Consider the following 18,756-nt stretch of genomic DNA (forward strand, 5'->3'; position numbering starts at 1 on the left):
GCTTTGCTCAAGCTCCATCTGTCCATCTCGATGCCGTGACAGTTTATGAGGAAGCCACGGGGCACCCCCCCGCCTTTGCTGCCCAGGCATTTGCGAGCCCCGTGATCTGGCTGGAGCATTTCAGGCCCCATCAAGTGCAAAAGGGCCAGCTGTGGGAAAGCCCGGCTCCCCCTTAGCTTGATCTGAGGCCAAGCCTGCACGTGACCCCCATCGCCCGATCAGGTTCTCACAGCAATTATCTGCCTCTGGTGTATCTTTCCAGCTTGTTTACGGAGGTCTTTCTGAACAAAGGTCTAGGTGTAGAACTCCTGCATGGAGCCCTGAGGAATCAGGCAGATTGTCAGTTCCCACGTTTCAAGGAACTCCCTTCTCCTCTGTGACCGCAGCCAGTAGCATTTCTCTGCCTCCCCCGGTTTTGCAGCATTCCTTCACAAAATGAAAGGCTCTGGCAGAGACCCAGAATCCTGCAGGGGAAGCCTCTGCAAGTGAACCCCTCAATTTCCGAGGAGTTTCTTCCACTGGCCTTGCTTAGGGGACCTTCCTGGCTGGCTGTGGGCCCCCTTCAGTGACCATCCCCTTTGGAGGGTCAGTTTTACCTCCCCAGTCTTGCTCAGAACCGACAACCGCAATCAATAAACACTGAAGCAGCTCTTGGGGAAATATGGGACAGGAAGGGGAAAGTGGGAACCCTCACTCCACATTCCCCAGCTTTGTTTGATATTTTGCAGGGAGAAAACCAGGTTTCAATCTTAGTCTATTCCTAGGGTCGTCTTAGACATTAGAAGAAATGCCATAAAAAGAGGGCAACATTTTTAGTACTGGAAGCAATACATTATTCTTCAACAATTAAAAGCAGTGTGCGTGTGTGTGTGTTGCACTGGCAGACAGGAGCCCCAGATCTCAACCGTGAAAGGACCAGGAGCTTTTCAGTCGGGTTTTCTTGGATCTGGCTGGAGAACTCTGTCCTGAGCATGGGTAGGGGAGAAATTCTATTTTTCGGTAGTTTCTTCATCTGGGGTGATGGATGGTTTGCCCACTGCACCTAAAATAGAGCCTAACGGAAGGTCTGCGGACTCCACCCAATGCCATTTTATCTCTGGCACCTTCAGTAGGAAGAGAAGGATGCTAACTCAATGGGGACGGCTGAGAGCCGACTACCATCAGGACTTGGCCCAGAGATGGCCAGCCTGATGGTCCCCTGGGCCTCCTCTGCATTATTTGGTTCGGATTGGATGAGACGGAGGTTAGTTAAGACATTTGGTTAATTCTTTTATACCAATGCAGTATTATTTTTTTATTGTGAAGATTCACCTCCCACACTTCCTACCCACTCTGACACAAGCAAGGTGGCTTGGCATCTGTTTGGCCAGCACAGTCTTCCCTTGCCTGACGCCCTCAGGAGACTTGGGGCTGCACATTTTCCAGGTGATGCTGTCTCTGGAAAGCTTTTACAAGGATCCAGGGATTGGATTCCTTGCAAGAATTCCTGGTGTTTGGGGATTGCTGTAAACAACTGAGCACAATCAGGATACTCTGCCGAGCTTTGGGGCTGATCGGGGCCCAGGAAAAGGGTCTCTGAACGGTTAGTGAAGGGCAGCCACGCCAGCCGACCCTCCTGAAGAGGGACCCAGAGCTTTATGGGGTTTTGAGTGGGCATTTTCACAGCTTGAGACCAACTCCAGTGCACCCTTCCAAAATAAACAGGGAAAACTAATTCTGAACTCGAAGCATCTTTTTATAGCCTGAAGCAAAAAATAAGGGAGTATCTGAAAGGTGGACAGAGTTATTCACTTTGAGGTTTGGGTTTTGGCCACTGTCATTAGTGGCCGCTTCTTTGGCCAGATGTGTTTCCACGAGAGGTTGGCCGGGTGGCTCACCCGGAGTGGCGGAGGCGAGATCGGGGCTCTGGCGCTGGACCCGGCCAGGAAAATCCCGGGAACAGCCGCCGGAAAGAGCCGCCGCTTCTCCTCCTCCTCCTCCTCCTCCTCCAAATGAACTGCAGCGGCCGGAGAAGCGGCGCGTGGGGGAGAAGCGGGGGGGGGAGTTGGTTAAACAAAGGACACGCAACCATCATCCCGGCGGGCGGTTTACCCGAAACACGCGGCGGCCGCGGAGGGGGCTGTTTTGGCAACACGGAGCGCCGACCGGCCCCAGGGAAGAAGCGGCGGAGCTCGGCGCGCCCTGAAGCTGAGGACGGGACTGGGGGGGGGGCGCAGGGCGGGCCGGCGGTGCGGAGAGCGACCCCCCCGCCCCACCGAGACTCCCGGCCCAAAGCCGCGCCGGCCTTGGGGCCGCAGCCTCTGCGGGGGCGCCGCCAGCGGGAAGCTGCCGCTCGAGGGTCCCGGGCGCTCAGGTCGGGCGGGGGTGGCTGCCCAAAGCCCTGCCGGGCGAGATCCCGCAGCTCGCCCTCGGGCCTCCGCTGGGCCAGACCCGCAAGTCCCAAAGCAGCGGGAAGACCCCTCCCCTCCCCGCGGGAGCGCCCCCCCTCCGCGGACACCCGGCGCGGGCACGGGGGAAGCGGCCCTCCGGCCAGACGCCCCCTGGCGGCCGCGCGGGAACCGCAGCCGCCGCCGCCTCCGAGGCGCAGCACAAAGGCGGCCGAGGGTCGCGCCCGCAATTCCGGCGCCCGTGCGAAGGCCGGGCGGTGCGGGAGGGAAGGGGCCCGCGGGGGACGCCCCGCAACCAGAAGCAGCCCTGTCCTCCTCTTCGGCCTGGCGCGAGGGGNCGGGTGGGCGTGTCCGCGGGCGGCGCAGGCGCGGTGCGTCGGCGTGCGTGCGTGCGTGCGTGCGTCGGGCGACGCAGGGCGAGGAGCGGAGGCGGCCGGCGGGCATCGGCGGCGCCGCCATGGAGTGCCCCCACCTGGGCGGCAGCGTCTGCCTCGCGCCCGACTCGGCCAAGTTCCCGCAGGGCTCGCCCTCCTCGTGGTGCTGCAGCGGTGAGTGCGACTCCCGCGCCCATCATCCCCGTCCGGGGCCCTCGGCCGGGGCGGCGGGGGAGCGGCGCGCTGTCATAAAGGCCCCTCCGAGCGGGGCTCCGGCCTTGTTCCGGCCCCCCCGGCTCTCCCCGGGAGCGGGCGAGCGAGGCCGGGCGGGGCCTTCTGGGAGTTGAAGTCTGTCCATCCCCCCCCTGCTTGCCCCCCCCAGTCGCCGCGGTGGGGGGGCGTTGCTTCCCTCTTTCCCACCTCCCGCCCCAGAAATACTTTTCAGGGCAACTGAATTCTTTCCTTTCCTGCCTGTTTTTATAAATAGGTCGGGACGGCAAAGACTCCCCCCCTCCCTCCCCCCTCTTTCCCCCCAAACAACAACCCTGTGAGGTGGGCTGGCCAGCCGGTGACTGGCGGGCGACCGCAGTGGGGGCGGGGCGTGGCGGGGCGGGGCGGGGGGATCCGAAGGCGCCTCCCGGCTGGAGCGGCCCGGGGGGGCAACCGGTCATCGGGGGGGGGGGAAGAGGCGGCTCCGTTCCTTCGGCCGGGTTGGTGGCCTCTTGGGCGGACTCCGCTCTTACAGCCGGGCCCGTCCTCGGGGCGCCCCGCCGTTGAATCCCGAGTGCCCTCCCGGCAGGTGCGGCTGCTTCTCCCTCCTTCCTGCCCTGGCTGAGCGCCGCTAATGCCGCTCTTGGGCCGGGGCGCCGCTGCCGCTGCTGCCCTCGCCTGGGTCAGGACCGTCGTCGTGGCTTCCCGCTTGCTGCTTCGGTTTTCTGTTATGCCCCACTTGTATGTTTTGCACTTAATTTGTTCGGTTTTGTTAGCCACGTCGGAAAGTAAAGGGCGTTATGCCCCGTAATTCCTAAATGTGTAGTTTAGAAGTAAAAGACTTAAAAGTATGCAGAGTATGTGAATCGGGTTTTCACTTTTCCCTTGCAAATCATGAAGGGTAACCTTATCTCCAAGAAATGAATTAAAGCAAAGAAATATCTGCTGATAGATTTTATAAGGGAGAACAGCTTGGCCAATTAATAGTTTAATGTTTGTAAACTTTATGTTTTGCATTAAGATAATAGGAAATGTATTGGAACACACATTTGTGCCAAAAATAGTTGTTGTCGGTTGGAAATCAGCCTTAGGGTGAAAATAATCAACCCATTTCAGTTGTGCTGCTATTTACTATTTCTTCTTTATATTGTGATGTATTTTGTTTCTATGTTTTATATCCTGTATACTGCCTAAAATTCTTTGCAATTAAGGAAAGTAACGAATAGGTAATGCAACGTTCTTAATATCTCAACTCCATCAACTTTGAGGATCCTTATTAAGAGCTACATCATAAAAAATTACATGATCAACATTTAAATTTTGTTTTTGGGCTGTCTAAACAATTGTTGAATAATTTATGTACTTTTGGTGGTGCTTTGAGTAGTTTTGTAGCACGAGGCTATGACATTCTGGGCCAGAATGAATAAACTTGCCTTCTGTTTAGGGAGTTTTAAAGAGAAATTTCACAACTTTTCTTTGAAAACCCTCTCATTTGTTCCACAAGGAAGGAATTTAAAGTGTGAAATTCTTGGATGTTTTCCTTGCTCTGATGACAAACAATACAAGGATGTTTTCCTAATTTGGAGAAGCTGAATTGCGTTACAATTTATGGAAATTTTTTAAAAAGCTTGTCTTGCTGCTGTATAAATGTCAAGGCCTTGGAGTGGTTTTGCTGCACTGGGAAAATGTTAACAGATGGATTTAAATGACCCCATTGCTGGCTAGGATGATGTCCATTGAATTAGCTTAAGAATTGTCCATCTTGTAACCTAGTCTGCTATCTTCCGAGTTGATTAACTTTTGCCAAATGAAAACCTGGCCCAGGCGTGGTGAGTGGTCCATTGCAGGATGTTGTAGGAATGAGCTTTTAATGAAGTAAATATTTTTTTAAAAAAGAATAAGCCTCTGTGGGTGACTTTATGGATACATCCATGTGGTTTTCTTGGCCGCAGTACGACCGCTGCCTGCCACTGCAACCTTCTGGGGTTCTTCTGTAATCCGCCCCCCCAGCAGGGTGCTTCCCTCGCGCCTTCCACGCCAGCGCCCACTAGTCAGGCCAGACCTGCAGGGCTTCCCAGCCTGGAAAAGGCCACCCAGGTGTTTCTACCTGCAGAGATGAAACTGTTAGTGAACCATGGACAGCTTAAATCCCTCTTCCATCGTGCTTGCTGAGAGAGATTTCATATTTAGGTCAGAGCTGCAGCCTTCATTTACAAAACTAGAATAGTAGTGATGGAAGGTACTGTACTATCCTAGGGTTTGTATCCATATAGCAAAGAAAATCTACAATTACTGCGTTAGCTGATTGTGGTCTTCAGTTCTGGAGTTTGCTGGTCTTTCTTAAACATCATCTCCTCAATAGCTGCAGATAGTCAGATTTTTTCACTGATGAAAGTAAGAGGACCTAGGCAGCACTGAGAGGGCCCAGTTTCTTCTCTGCCAAAGATTTTGGTAAGCCTGTTTCATATGTAAAGTCTTTTGGCCACAAAGGTTAAATTTTTGCCACACAGATTAAGCTGTTTTCAGGATGACTTCTTAATGCATTCTATTTGGAATAAGAAAGCAACCGCGGCCTTCACCTTTGTCCTGGCTCCTTTACAATGTGGATGAATGCAGCCCTCATTTGGTTACACTTTGACCTTAATTGCTCTCTTGGCAGCTATTAATGTTGCCTAGTTCAGTTTCCACTCAGCAGCATCACAATACTTGCCTTGTGAGACCCCTCCACCCCCACCCCTCAAAACAAAGAACCTGGGGCTTTCTAACCCTGCAGCGTCTCCCTCCTTTCCAGGGCAAAACAGGCAGGTGAGGAACAAGTGAAAGAGAAACTTAGGAGGAGACGAGTGTTTTTCCCAGGCCATGGGTTCGTTTGTAGATGGGGTGGCATCTCTTGACGGTTGAATAAGCCACGCCGTTCTTCTACTGGTGTGCAGCCCTGGTGTGGCCACTGTGTGCCCCCTTCCGAGATGGCGGTGACAAGGCACAAGGCATTGGAACGGTTATATGGGTTCCCTTTTGTGGCTGCCGGGGGCCGGGCTTGTCCCGGTCAGCATTTCATTCTTGGGGAAATACTGGAGAGGCATGCCACAAGGAAGTGGCACATACTTTCCTTCTCAGGATGTGCCAGCAGAACCCAGAGTGAGTGTTATAGTTGCTGCTGCTGCCACCCAGTTCTTGTGCCCTCTTGTTTGCCTGGCACAAAAACCAAACAAAGGTTTGGTGATAGCTAAGGGAACGGCGGGGCTTTTGAGATATCCGGATGAGTCCAAAGGTTGAGCACAATTACTCAGACTCTGAATGGAGAGAATAAGTCACCATCCATGGCATAGCCGGTGGGGATTCTGGATCAGATATTAAGAGTTTGAAGCCAGCAGTTTTGCTCTGGGTTGTTCAGAATTGCCGGCTTCTGCACCCCAGCTGTAGAGTCCTCCCTGGAGTGAGCAGCTCATTATGACAACATATTTTCACCTTTTACGAGGAATGGTTTATTAATTGCAACTACTAGAGACACTTCATGAAGGGCATTTGGGCACTTCAGAGTCTTGTAGGAGCAGTGGCATTGTTTCTTTTCTATTATGCAATAGAAAATATACTTTCTGAATTACTCAGTTAACAGGAAGTTGCTGAAAAGGAGGATGTGACTCCAGGCTTCCTTACACCATCGTGGATTTTAGTTTTTACCACATCCCTCCTAGACACGTATTTGATGCTGTTCTTAGACTTAAAAAGAACTTAGTGCCATAGAATTCATATAGTCTTGGAGAAAATCTGCAATAAGTTCTCTGATAGGGAATCAAATAGTTAAGTCCAGTTAGTCATCTGTGAAAAGTGCTACCTGTCATATCTTTTTACAGTACACCCAGTTAATGGAGCTTAACTATAGTTTGGTGATATATAAGAACCGACAAATTGCCATTAATTGGGGTTGGGGGTGTTTTGTACTTGAGAGACAAATACTCTTAAAAACAAGATGAGTCCACCTGTTCAAAGTCAAGCCTTTTGTTTTAGATTTTAAGCTCCAGTGGCTACAACTCAAGCTATGGCCAGGGTTTTTGTTGGGAGATTTAGTGTGAGTCAGCCAGTGGTTCATGGACTCTTGTCTGCCTTCCCCAGGTGGAAGGTAGCCAAAGGGCCAGGATGTTGTTCGAAAGGCTGTTTTCTCTGTCCTTTCAACATATTGGTTGCCCAATTAGCTGTGCAGTCTTCCTCATGCTGTGCAGTTGTTGATACCCAAACATAATGAGTATACATACGGTCATTCCACTTAATGTTCTGGTTGATCCGTTGTGACTGGGGTTCCACTTTTAAATCTGGTATGGTGTTCACTTTGATTCCTCAGTTTAGCTTCCTCAAATAACTCATAATCCACCTACTATAACTGTATTACAGTGCTAATTATGTAGTTGGTTTTATTTTATTTTGACCATAGTACTGAGCATTAAATACACCAAACTCAAGTGGTTAAAATGTGATGAGGGAGAGGAGTGTGCAAATAAAAATATTTCATATGGAAAAATCTTAAGTTTATATCCCACCTGCCTGCTTATATAATTACTGAATATTTAATTTTAAAGTCCACACAGCGTGATTCTTCTTATAACAGTTTTTTCCTCACTAGTTTTCTGGAGCAGAAATGTCATCTTGTGTAACTGATTTTTGTCTGATTTCTTCTTACCCCAATAGTGTGCCGCTCTAACAAAAGTCCTTGGATCTGCCTGACTTGCTCAAGTGTCCACTGTGGAAGGTGAGTGCAAGACACAAGCTCCCGGAGGTGCTATTTTTATAATCTCCCCACTTCTTTGTGGCCTGGGACAGCAACATCTTGAGAAGGACTTTGGTGTAGACCAGTTGTCCTTATTTTGTTGTTGCCACATCTGTTTGGACTAAACTGCAGTTTGGCCCACGAGCACATCTGGGGAAGGCTGGCCAAGATTCCAACTGTAGTCACATCCCTTGCTTCAGAGTTGTGTGGTATACAAGGATTAGGTGCAGTAATATTTAAGAACATGTTGCTGTCCACATTTGGGAGAACTGCTTGAGGGTTCAGTCAAGGAACAGTCGTCTGACCCCAGTTTCCATGAGACTGCCCTGCTTTGGGGATAGGATGGACCCCTGCACCTGCTTTGTGCGGCTGCTGAAAAACAGCTGTCCATTTGCATGCTCCTGAGGGCATCCCGAGGCAAAAACACTTCACATTGCTATTTAAAATGGGAGAGGTAAAATAATCTTACTGGCTTTTATCAAAATATTTGAAATTCCTTTGTTTGGACCAGCAAGCAGGAATATAAGCCCAACAAAACTGACCAAAGACCCCTTCCAATCTCTGCACCATTTACACACGTCCGGCTGAGCTGTACTGAAAGAAATTGGGCAATAATAAAAGGGAGCTAATGCAATTGCCCTTGAAGCCTGTTTACAAGATAGAAGAAGGCAAGCACTTTTGTGGGGAAGACTTCCAAAATCTCAGTTTTGTTTCTTTTTTGGTCCTTTAAGGTATGTAAATGGCCACGCAAAGAAGCATTATGAAGATGCTCAAGTTTCTTTAATGAACCATAAGAAAGCAGAAAAGCAAGAAAAGATCCAGCACATGGTGTGCATGGATTGTAGTAGTTACAGTACCTACTGGTAAGTCAGCAGCCACCAAACTAAGTGGTGGTGGGGGGGGGGGTAGAAACTGAGAGGGTGCCGTACTGGAGGCGACATAGTGAGAGGTTAAACTGGCTCCCGGCTCCCCCCTCAGCTTGAGGCGTTTCCTTGCTCCTTGTTTGTATGTTTATTTGAACCTCTTGGCACTCGGCAAGTAATTTTAAGTGTCATTTGGATTAAGGAACATTCTGGCCCAATTCACTGAAATTCTGTACTTCTTCAAATGGGACTCTGAGTTTATTTTAAACCTGAGCCCCAAATGCCCATCCAAGCAAGCTTTCTGAAGGTCAGTTTGATAGACAAAGCCTTTGAGGAATGACAACTGATTTGACATCAGTTCAAATCAATGTCTGATCCTGCTTTGCAGAACAAAGTTCATTTATATAGTTGGCTAAAACAGAAAATGGTGGTTTACCACAGGGCTTTTCAACCTTTTCACCCATTGTACCACTTTAGGATATGGTAATATCCAAGTACCACCAGTCGCCTAGCAAGGTGTCAAAAACTTGATGACCCCCCACAAAAAAGGAAAAAAGTGATAAAGTACAGGTAGTTCTCGACTTTCAACAGTTCGCTTAGTGACTGTTTGAAGTTACAATGGCACTGAAAAAAGTGCCCCCAAGGCACAGCCGAGCAAGACACCTGCCTGCCCGCCCAGCGGTGCTCTTCCTCCTGTCCGAGGTTTTCATTGTTGTGAGCATTTCTGTTGAGGATTGGCAGCGGGGGTGGGGTGGGGGGTGTTTGGTTTTTTATTCCCCCCGTCTGCTGGGTGGTTGCAGCAGGTTTTGGTCACTTCACATGACCCTGGGACACTGTGACCGTCATAAATATGAATCAGTTGCCAAGCATCTGAATGTAAATCACAAGACCCTGGAGAGGCTGCAACATTCCAGCTGATCGGCGCTTCTTCTGGGCTCAGCAGAAGCGCCAGGATCAGCACTGAGCTCCAGCTGGAGCCTGGCGCTGATCCTGGGGCTTCCGCTGAGCCCTGACAGCCCCGAAGAAGCACCAATCAGCTGGAAAGCGGCACTGATCCTGGCGCTTCCTCTGAGCCCTGACAGCCCTGCACCTTCAGCCATCTCTCGCTCAGGCTTGTGCGGTGCCACTGGTTCAGCTCATTCCCCTCCCCCACTAGGATGGCCACGTACCACCTGCCAGGTGCCAATGTACCACAGGTGGTACCCGTACCACTGGTTGAAAAGCCGTGGTTTACCAAACAAAAACAATAAAGAGAAGAGGGCAGAAGTTCCACTTTCAGGAAACCAGGTAAAGAGAGGAATTCCCCGTCTGTTGAAGAACTGATGATGATTCTCCCCCCCCCCTTTCTGGGCCTTTGCTTGTTACCTAAATGTTCCAGTCTTCTAAAACGCACAACAGAGCCTTGATTTTTGCAGCTCCTGGTACCTCCGATGCTCCCTTCGTTGCGAAGGCAGCTTCTTTCTCTTGGCACGGATGATGTCTTTCCCAGAATTGCTGAAGTAGAATCTTTATGTGTGAATTAAAGGCTACAAAGGTCAACTGCATTAACAGGGCTCTTGCATACATTTCGTTTTTCTCTACAAAGTATTTAGTCTCCAGCCTGTGACTTAGACTTTATTTTGGACCATAATTAGGAATCAAAAGAGGCAAGTCTGAAAGGCATTGCTAAAAAAAATTGAGAAGGAAAACGCTTGGCAGTAACCAGAAAAAGGGGAACACTTGTTATCTTGGGAGAACATTCTGCCTCTTGTCCACATCGTGCCATCTTTGTTGGCTGCAAATATTTTGTAAGTCCACCACTTGCCTTTCCTTGCTCACCTGGAGCAGCTTCCCCAGTGCCTTGATTGCTGCATCCAGCCAGTCAGCTGATGGCCATAATGTGGTAGTAAAAGCTGAGCCCGGAGGAATCACAGAGCCACTTGCCAATTGGGGCTGTTCACGAGGAAGCAAGGAAGGAGCAATTTGGTTTCTCAAAGTATTAGATTGGCAGAAACACCAAGCAGGATCTTTGAGGACTGAGCTTGCCCAGGAATCAGAGAATTGGTTGGAAAAGAATTTGGGATGGGGGGAAGCTCTGCTCAGTGTCTGGAGGAAGAGGATGGTAGCTACACCCACACTATTGTGTTTTGCTTCTGCGGTTTCAGCATTTTGTGCTTCATCCTTCTTGAAGGAGGCTGTCTTTTGTCCTCTTCACCGCCCCCTCTTCGTTTGCAGTTCCGCAGCCTCATGTTAGCCGGGGAACCAGCGGTGGCCGTTCTTTGATCTGTGTTTTCTCCACAGTTATCGCTGTGATGACTTCGTAGTAAACGATACCAAGCTAGGCCTGGTGCAGAAAGTCCGAGAGCATCTACAGAACTTGGAAAAGTAAGCAGCTTCTCTTTGTCTGAAGATGGACATGGCGGCAGGGTTTCCTTTGAGCAGCCTCTCAGCCTCGTGAATTGCGTGAATGCATTGTCAATGGACATGTGTCCTGGGACGCCATCTGGGAGACGAGTTCTAGGAACCGTCCCTGAAATGAACCGGGGCAGCGATTGCCTTCTGTCAGATGTTCCCGTGTGTGGCCGGGGCCTCTGCCTGGGACATCCCCACAGTGAATGGCGAGCTGAGATGCTCTGGATGGGAATTCCTTGGACTGGAGAACAGAAGACGTTTGTAAGATTCTGGGTGGTTGGCTTGGATGAGACACGTCCTGGTGTTTGGAAAGGCCCTTCTTGGCCCAGAAACGTGGCCCTGTGGGAGAACGGCTAGTCCAGTTTTTTAAAAAGTTATTTTAGATCAAAGGCTTTAGGGCAGTGATGGCAAACCTTTTAGAGACTGAGTGCCCAAAAACTGGCCCCGCCTCTGCTCCACCCCCTGCCCGCAGGGCCACTCACCGCCTCCAGGGCCTGCCGCAGATCGCCCAGGCAGCCCAGCAGCACCATTGCGGCCACGTCCTCTGCCCGCACCCCGCAGCATCAACTGTGCGCGATGGGGTGTGAGGGCAGTCTTGTCTACGCTGCCTGGCTGCCATGTCCTTGACTGCGCTGCTCCGCGTGGGGACTCTCCTCCAGGGAGGCTGCTGGTGAGGAGGGGGTCACAGGAGGAGGCAAGGCTGGGGCAACGGCATGTGTGCCACAGAGAGGGCTCCGAGTGCCGCCTCTGGCACGTGTGCCATAGGTTCGCCACCACTGCTTTAGGGTGTACTCTAGCGTGTTCATCAAATTAAGGATGAATCTCTGTGGAACATTCCAGGTGTAATAGGCCATTTAAAAATACTTCTTTATTATAAAATGCATATAACCCTTCCTGCCTTAAGTGATATGTATTGTAACTAGTTTGCTCTCTTTGTATTGTTAAACATGTCTTAAATTGTCCGTTTATTCTCTTCCACAGCTCAGGTTTTACAGTAGACCGACATAGGAAAAGAAAACAACTTGAAAGTGCCTCCGTAAACAGCAAATTGTTAAAAGTAAACGTAAGTTTGGTTTCCTTGATTTGTCTGCCCTCGACTTTGAAGGAGCAGCTTTGGAGCTAATCGCATTGATCAGAGAAGTCCTTTCCAAAAAACTATCTTGGGCTTTAACATTTAATCGGCCCCCTGAGCAATGCTTTGAGCGTTGGCAGCACTCAGGGTCCAATTTTGAATGCCAAAGGCTCTGAATAATTCACTTTCAGCTGAGAAAAATATGCTTACTTTGTATCAGCCCTTAATCTGGAGCAGGCCAGATAATGAAGTGCCATTTAATTCACCCTTGAAGTTCATGTGTGGCAGATGCTCCCCCAGGCTGGAGCCTGGCAGCCGGCTGGAGCCCATCGCTGGGGGTTCTTCCTCCACCCCCAGGAGAAGGGCTGGGGGTGTGTCTGGGGGGAGTCTAAATGTTCTCATGGCATCAGAGAATTCAACAAAATTAGGAAATGGGAATGTACTGATTGATTTTGTGTGATGTCAGGGGTACTTATTGAACATTCTAAAGTTTGAATTAAATTATCATTTTCTGTGCTCTAAATTCTCTAACTGACTTACAGTAATGAGACACATATGAATATTTTAGAAGTTGGCAAAGGAGTCTCTTTTGTGTCATGATGTAATGTCCCTTTAGAAGGAGGTTGAAGAATATTGGCGGCTTATTGTATGTCAACTCATAGTGATCTTCCTGGTTCGCAGGGGAGCCCCACAAGCTTGTGTGCAACGGGTCTTCGGAACTTGGGGAACACGTGTTTCATGAATGCCATCCTTCAGTCCCTCAGGTATCCCTCATTTGGGAATGGGGCTTTCCCCCTTTGGGACTGGCGGACTCCCCTTTGCGGCACTCGGTGATGTACAGGAAGACCCCCGTGCCCCTGAGGGGGCTGCTTGCTGTGGGTCTGTCCATGCCAGAGTCTTTTCTCCTCCCGCAGAAGCGCTTTTGCCTCTGTGTATCACAGCCGTCCCCGCCCTGCAGCTTTCATGGGCAGGAGCGTCCCCTGCACTTTCGGAGCATGGATGATTAATGAGCTCTTGAGGGCCGAGTGGCCGTTCCGGCACATCTGGCTGATCTGTCCTCTTCCCCACAGTAACATTCCACAGTTCTGCTGCTACTTCAAAGAGCTGCCAGCGGTGGAACTTCGGAACGGAAAGACTGCAGGCCGGCGGACCTACCACACACGGAGCCAAGGCGAGGGCAGCGTGTGAGTGCTTGAGCCTGGAAGCGGAGGGTCCCAGCCGCGTCTGGAGACCGGGGCAGCTGGCGGAGAAAGAGATCTCAGTCATTTGATCGTTGGAATCGGTGGCATCTTAGTTGTATGCTGAGAGATAGGAGACTGAGTTCTAATCCTGCCTTGGGCATGGATCTGTGAGCTTGGGCCGGTCACTGTCTCTCAGCCCTAGGAAGGGGGCAATGGCAAACCCCTTCGAAAAAACCTTGCCCAGAAAAGTGGAGGGATTGACCAAAGCAGTCTCTGAGACTCTGACATGACTGAATGCAAGACAAAATGTAGGGGGGAAAAAACCCTCCGTGGTTAGTTGTCCACAAATGTAGTGAGAGTGTTGTTTTCTTTCTAAGAATAAATATCGCTTTCCTTCTGCAGTTCCTTGGTGGAGGAATTCCGGAAGACCCTGTGTGCTTTGTGGCAGGGCAGTCAAACCGCCTTCAGCCCTGAATCCTTGTTTTATGTTGTTTGGAAAATCATGCCCAACTTCAGGTAAGTCTATTTCTGGAGAATCAGTTGCTGTCTCTGAAAGGAGCAGCTTCGTGTTGGCCTTGTTTGGAGAACGGCTTGGCCTTCCGATGGAGGCCCACCGTGTGCCAGAAGGCTTTGATCTTCCCCCTAAGAGTAGCTTTCCTTGTTCCTGAGGCCGAGTGGTACTGACATGCTCCCAGCCAGTCCCAGAGCTCTGCTTTGGGCGTGCTACGTCCCAGAAGGCTGAAGCAAAACACAGAAGGCAAAACTTCCTTGATTCTCTCCACATTAAACTAGATTCTGTAACGCTGAACGAAGGCAGCAAAAACGCTGATTCTTGGGTGCAGGAAGCATTTTCCACCCAGGCTATCAAAAGAGATGATTAGTTCACAGCAGTAAATCCAAGTGTCATTCCTCTCCAAGGTCTCCCTGTCTTGGCCCCTGAACCTCTTTCAAAGGAACCTTGAACAATATTAGGATTAATTGGGCAGAAAGGTAAGTTACTCCATATTTTCAGCTAGTAAAGATGTTCTGTTGATGCGTTAATGCCTCTGGCAGTGCTGAAAAGTTGCTCTGGATGCCTGCGGTGTGAGAGACGCAAGCAGGGAGACGGTGTCAGCTCTCAGCTTCCTCTCCCACTTGCCCTCTGCACATCCCCCCCCATGAGAATCAAGGAAGTTTAGCATGGGTTGTTTCAGGTGGAGAGCAAAGCTCTGGTCTTGTTTTGCCTTTGGCCAAAATCCCCTCCCTCCCAAACTGACGGAGGGCAAAGCACAAGTCCCACCCTCAAGCTTGCTCCAGCAGATTTTTCATCACTGGGGCTTCCTCTGCGTTTAACAGAAAGCAGCGGAGGGCAGCTCCTGCAGAACTGCAAAATGAGTGAGGGATTTGGAGAGAGTGAAGTGTAGTGTATTTTCGGCCAAGGGTGGGTTGTGAAGGCCAAGGTCACCTTGTCTGTCCCAGGGCAAGAAGAGACAGGAGGGGTGTGGGAGGGAGCTTCTCGGGGGCCTCCTGAGCCCCCCAACCATTTCCAAGCCCATCAACTCAGAACTCAACCCTTCCTTCTCTAACGTTGCCCGACGCCTTGAACTCTGGAAGGGGTCCTGCTGGGGAAAATGGTCCCAGTGGACTGTGTCCCAGGAAGAAGCGGCAGGTTGTTTCTCTGATCGGGTTAGTTTTTAAAAGCCCAATGTATTGCAAAATTGATAATACAAATATTTCAGTACCTCAAGCTTTTTCTGGAGAAGGATGCCTACTAGGTGAAGTGGTTCTTTTTAAAATGCACCTTTCTTTGTCTTGAAAGTAAAATATCTGGATTAAGGGAAACAAGGTGTCTTTAGACTCCTTTGTAGCTGCTAATCCTTTTTCACTCTGCATAGATTAAACATCTCCATCTCCTGGCTGGCCTTCCTTGAAGAGAAACATCTGTTAATCTTTTTGCTTTCTGGTTACTGCTCAACCTTTTCCCTTCCAGCCAGTGTAAGGCTTGAGTGTGGAGAAGCTCTTTTGTTTCTTTGGTTTCCTGAGAGGCTCTGTTCACACACAAACACAGAGTATGTCCCCGTCCTGTACATGTGCATTCAGGCACAACATGTATATCCCATAGTTCCCCTGAAGTTTGAACATCTATGTTTGCACATTAGAAAGATTCTTACCTTGAATAGTGAAGAACTTCCCAAGAAGAGCTTTAGAAGTCCTTCCTGCGGTCTGATGATTTAAGAGACAGTCTCCTTCCATGTGCTCGCCACGGGCCTTCGGGAGCTTGGCCTTGCCACCTTCCCTGTGTGCAGCGGGCGCAGGAGCTGGTGGTCAGTCTGTTGATTCCTGGGTTTGCTTTTGTTAAGGGGCTACCAGCAGCAAGATGCCCACGAGTTCATGCGCTACCTCTTGGACCATCTGCACCTGGAGCTGCAGGAAGGGGTCAACGGTGCTGCCCACCCCGTCTTCGCTCAGGAGGATTCTGGCCTCACTGCCGGCAGCAGGTGCTGCGTGTAAGTGAATCCTTTTGTGGCTTCGCTTGGACTTGGTGGCTGGGGTCATTTTCAGCGTCTGGTTGTCTCCCACAATAGAGGCACATCGGTGATGGAGGGCAACTTGTGTGGGCAGCCTTGCTGAGCAGAAAGAGAAGGTGTCCGTCAGGGAGGAAAGGCAGGGTGGTGACTTAGCACACATCTCCTACCTCTTTCTGCCCGTGGTTGGTTTTGTACAAAGGTGAAATGCCCGAACAACAATAGGATAATTAGACATTCTGGGCACAAGCCATTGTGAGGAACCTGCTGCCCTGACAGTCCTCTCCCCATCTTTTCTTCAGTAACGGCACTTCTACCGTTGTCACAACTATCTTTGGAGGCGTCCTTCAGAATGAAGTCAACTGCTTGATATGTGGAACTGAATCCAGAAAGTTTGATCCATTCCTAGGTAAAGGGTTTAAAAATATGCCAGCTTGAAAGTATTTAAGGAATGTTTCCCTTTGTAACTTTGACCACGAGGCCTTTGCTTTTAGACCTCTCACTAGATATTCCAAGTCAGTTCCGGAATAAACGTAGCAAGAACCAAGAGAACGGACCAATCTGCACGTTACGGGGTACGTTCTCAGGGAGCGGCTTGCCAGTCTCTTGTCGTTAGTCTTTTTTTTATTGAAGAGTGAGTGATACTCACCCTCTTCGTTGAACTCTGCTCCAGATTGTCTCCGTAGCTTCACCGACCTGGAAGAACTTGATGACTCGGAGCTCTACATGTGTCACAAATGTAAGAAGAAACAGAAGTCAACCAAGAAGTTCTGGATGCAGAAGCTACCCAAAGTGAGTGCCACTTTGTAAAAATTGGGGGGGGGGGGGTTGTACACAAAGACAAGTTGCAGGTTCTTGGCAATGTCTTCTAGTGAACATTGTGGAGGGACCCAGGCATGAAAGCCGTTTTTTGAGTTTTCATGTGGTGTCTTATAAAACCTGTGAATGAACATCTTGACATCTAAAAGACATTTACTCCAGTACTTTTGTTGGTGTGTCTGTGAGATTTTGTGTGCTGCTTTGAGATTTCATAGGAAGGGGTATAGAAATATATTAGATAAATAATTGCTGTTATTGTGAAATTCTACTTTCTGACAGAAATAATGTGTTTCTGTGCTCTTGTGCCCAAAGCTGCTGCAAAACTGAGCTTTAATTTTAGGGTTTTGACAAATGCAGCCCTTAAGGGCTTTTTGTGCCGTGTGTCCCTTTAATGCCCAGGTGCTGTGCCTGCACCTGAAACGCTTTCATTGGACGGCCTACCTGAGGAACAAGGTGGACACCTTTGTCGAGTTCCCCCTGCACAGCCTGGACATGAAGTGCTACTTGCTGGAGGTAGAGCACCCGTGGCTGGGAAGAGGAGGGAGCGGACAGGCCCAGGCTTCAGGGCACTCAGTTTCTTTGGCTTCCTCCCCCCCTTTGTGCAGCCTGAAAACAGCGGCCCAGACAGTTGCCTCTATGACCTTGCGGCAGTGGTTGTGCACCATGGGTCAGGGTGAGTACTTGGAAAGATCTGGGTTGGGGCCTAAACTTCTGAAAACCTGGCATGCAGTGACACATGATGGGGAGGTGGGCAAAGAGAAGCACCAGCTCCTCGAGTGGCAGGGAGGGTGGACACCCAAGGCCTTGCAGGGCACCCGAGAACTGGTGTGGCTTCCTTGTGGCCTTCCCTCCCTTCCCAGAGTGGCCACCTCGGTGGGCCTTCTCTGTGAACAGGTGTCAATAAACTGGAAGGGTTCAACCAGTGGGAGCATTGATGACTGGAGTGCGGGAGGAAAGTCTTGGCGCAAGGGGCCACCTTGGATGGCCGGCTTTGTGGAGAGGCCGAAGTGAGTGGCCTTTGTGTGGTCGCTGCCCTCTCGAGCCGCCCGCTTGCTCCAGACACAGCCCAAGGGGCCTCCCTTTCACATTTTGGGTGCTGGCATTTCCAGGGTCGGTTCTGGGCATTACACGGCATACGCGACTCACGAAGGGCGCTGGTTCCATTTCAACGACAGCACGGTGACGCTGACGGACGAGGAGACAGTCTCGAAAGCCAAGGCCTACATCCTCTTCTATGTGGACCGCCAGGCTAAGTCTGGATCCGAGAAACTTTAATGCTTCTCTCTGCCCTGTGCATATCAAGTCCAATGGACAAAACATTTCCAGTTCTCCACAGATACTTGATCCGAGACTCTTGATTTCATTGTGCACTTTTCAAATTTTTTTTGTGGGTTCTAGTTTTATTACATTGTCGGTAGTAGCATTTGACTTATTAAAAAAATGGACACAAGCTAACTTTGTGGTTAGTTACACCAGAAAAAAGGCAAAACCTCAGCAGATACTGATGTGCTGCTTAAACACAAATTTTATACATAGTTTCAAGAGCGACTTTTATGTTTGACTTTCCTGTCTCCATGTTCTGGTTTGCTTTCTAAAGGCACATTTCCACGAGGGAAACTTGAATCCTTTTGATGAGCACGACTCTGCGTGCTCTGTTAGGAAACGCCCAGGATCAGCAACTCGACCCCCCCCTCACCCAAACGGGATGCAGGCACAGACTTTGGAATCTCCTTTCTTTTTTTAAGGGACTAAACGGGGCTGCATTAAACAGGCCATGTAACTGCTGCTATTTTTGTTTCTCCGAAGGCTGTTTTTTAGTCTGTAGATTGTACTTCAGTAGATGGCTGCATTGTTTGTAATAGAAACTTTAAAAAAAAAAATCCTTTATATGAATATTGGAAATTACTATTCTGCAATTAAGGTACCAAAAATCAGAATTCAGGATCGGCTAGTCATTTTGCTAGCACCGTGTCTAGAATCACTCGCGAATGTCGCTCTCTGACTTCCTGCCTTGAGGTTATTTGGAAGAAGACGAGAAGTAGAGCGCTCCATTCTTCTCTCACAGAAACTGAAACTCTGAAGAAGAGGAGGTTTGGAAGAGAAGAGATGGGAGATGACTTTTGAGGCTGCGCTTTTCTAAAGGCTCCTGCATGGAAGAGGCTTTTTAAAAGCTGGTTTGGCCTGGGTGAAAGA

At 49.8% G+C, this 18,756-nt stretch overlaps 2 protein-coding genes across 2 annotated transcripts in view; one reads left to right on the top strand and one right to left on the bottom strand.

Moving 5' to 3' along the window:
- Positions 1 to 2,846, bottom strand: part of CA12 (carbonic anhydrase 12) — a 20,752-nt gene extending 17,906 nt beyond the window's left edge. Inside the window, exons 1-3 of the mRNA XM_029283149.1 lie at positions 2,684 to 2,846; positions 1,878 to 1,996; positions 1,453 to 1,615 (exon numbers count right to left, since the gene is read on the bottom strand). Of these exons, the coding sequence (XP_029138982.1) occupies positions 1,453 to 1,615; positions 1,878 to 1,996; positions 2,684 to 2,846 (445 nt within the window). The remainder of the gene's footprint in view (positions 1 to 1,452; positions 1,616 to 1,877; positions 1,997 to 2,683) is intronic.
- Positions 2,845 to 18,013, top strand: USP3 (ubiquitin specific peptidase 3). Its single transcript, XM_015811036.1, has 15 exons — positions 2,845 to 2,935; positions 7,655 to 7,715; positions 8,465 to 8,596; positions 10,877 to 10,960; positions 11,969 to 12,050; positions 12,741 to 12,823; positions 13,130 to 13,243; positions 13,643 to 13,756; positions 15,580 to 15,726; positions 16,047 to 16,153; positions 16,239 to 16,319; positions 16,418 to 16,536; positions 16,963 to 17,076; positions 17,169 to 17,236; positions 17,673 to 18,013. The coding sequence occupies exons 1-15, from the start codon at positions 2,845 to 2,847 to the stop codon at positions 17,836 to 17,838; spliced, it is 1,563 nt and encodes a 520-aa protein (XP_015666522.1). The 3' UTR covers positions 17,839 to 18,013.
- The last annotated feature ends 743 nt before the right edge of the window (positions 18,014 to 18,756 follow it).

Source organism: Protobothrops mucrosquamatus, unplaced genomic scaffold (genome assembly GCF_001527695.2).
Source record: "Protobothrops mucrosquamatus isolate PMUCROS unplaced genomic scaffold, P.Mucros_1.0 scaffold27, whole genome shotgun sequence".
NCBI classification, from domain to species: domain Eukaryota; kingdom Metazoa; phylum Chordata; class Lepidosauria; order Squamata; family Viperidae; genus Protobothrops; species Protobothrops mucrosquamatus.

Bases quoted from the DNA above. Each gene is read 5' to 3' on its own strand.
- USP3 (XM_015811036.1), top strand. From the start codon at position 2,845: ATGGAGTGCCCCCACCTGGGCGGCAGCGTCTGCCTCGCGCCCGACTCG. The intron at 8,597-10,876 runs GTAAGTCAGCAG...TTTTCTCCACAG, and splicing joins AGTAGTTACAGTACCTACTG to TTATCGCTGTGATGACTTCG. The intron at 16,320-16,417 runs GTACGTTCTCAG...ACTCTGCTCCAG, and splicing joins ACCAATCTGCACGTTACGGG to ATTGTCTCCGTAGCTTCACC.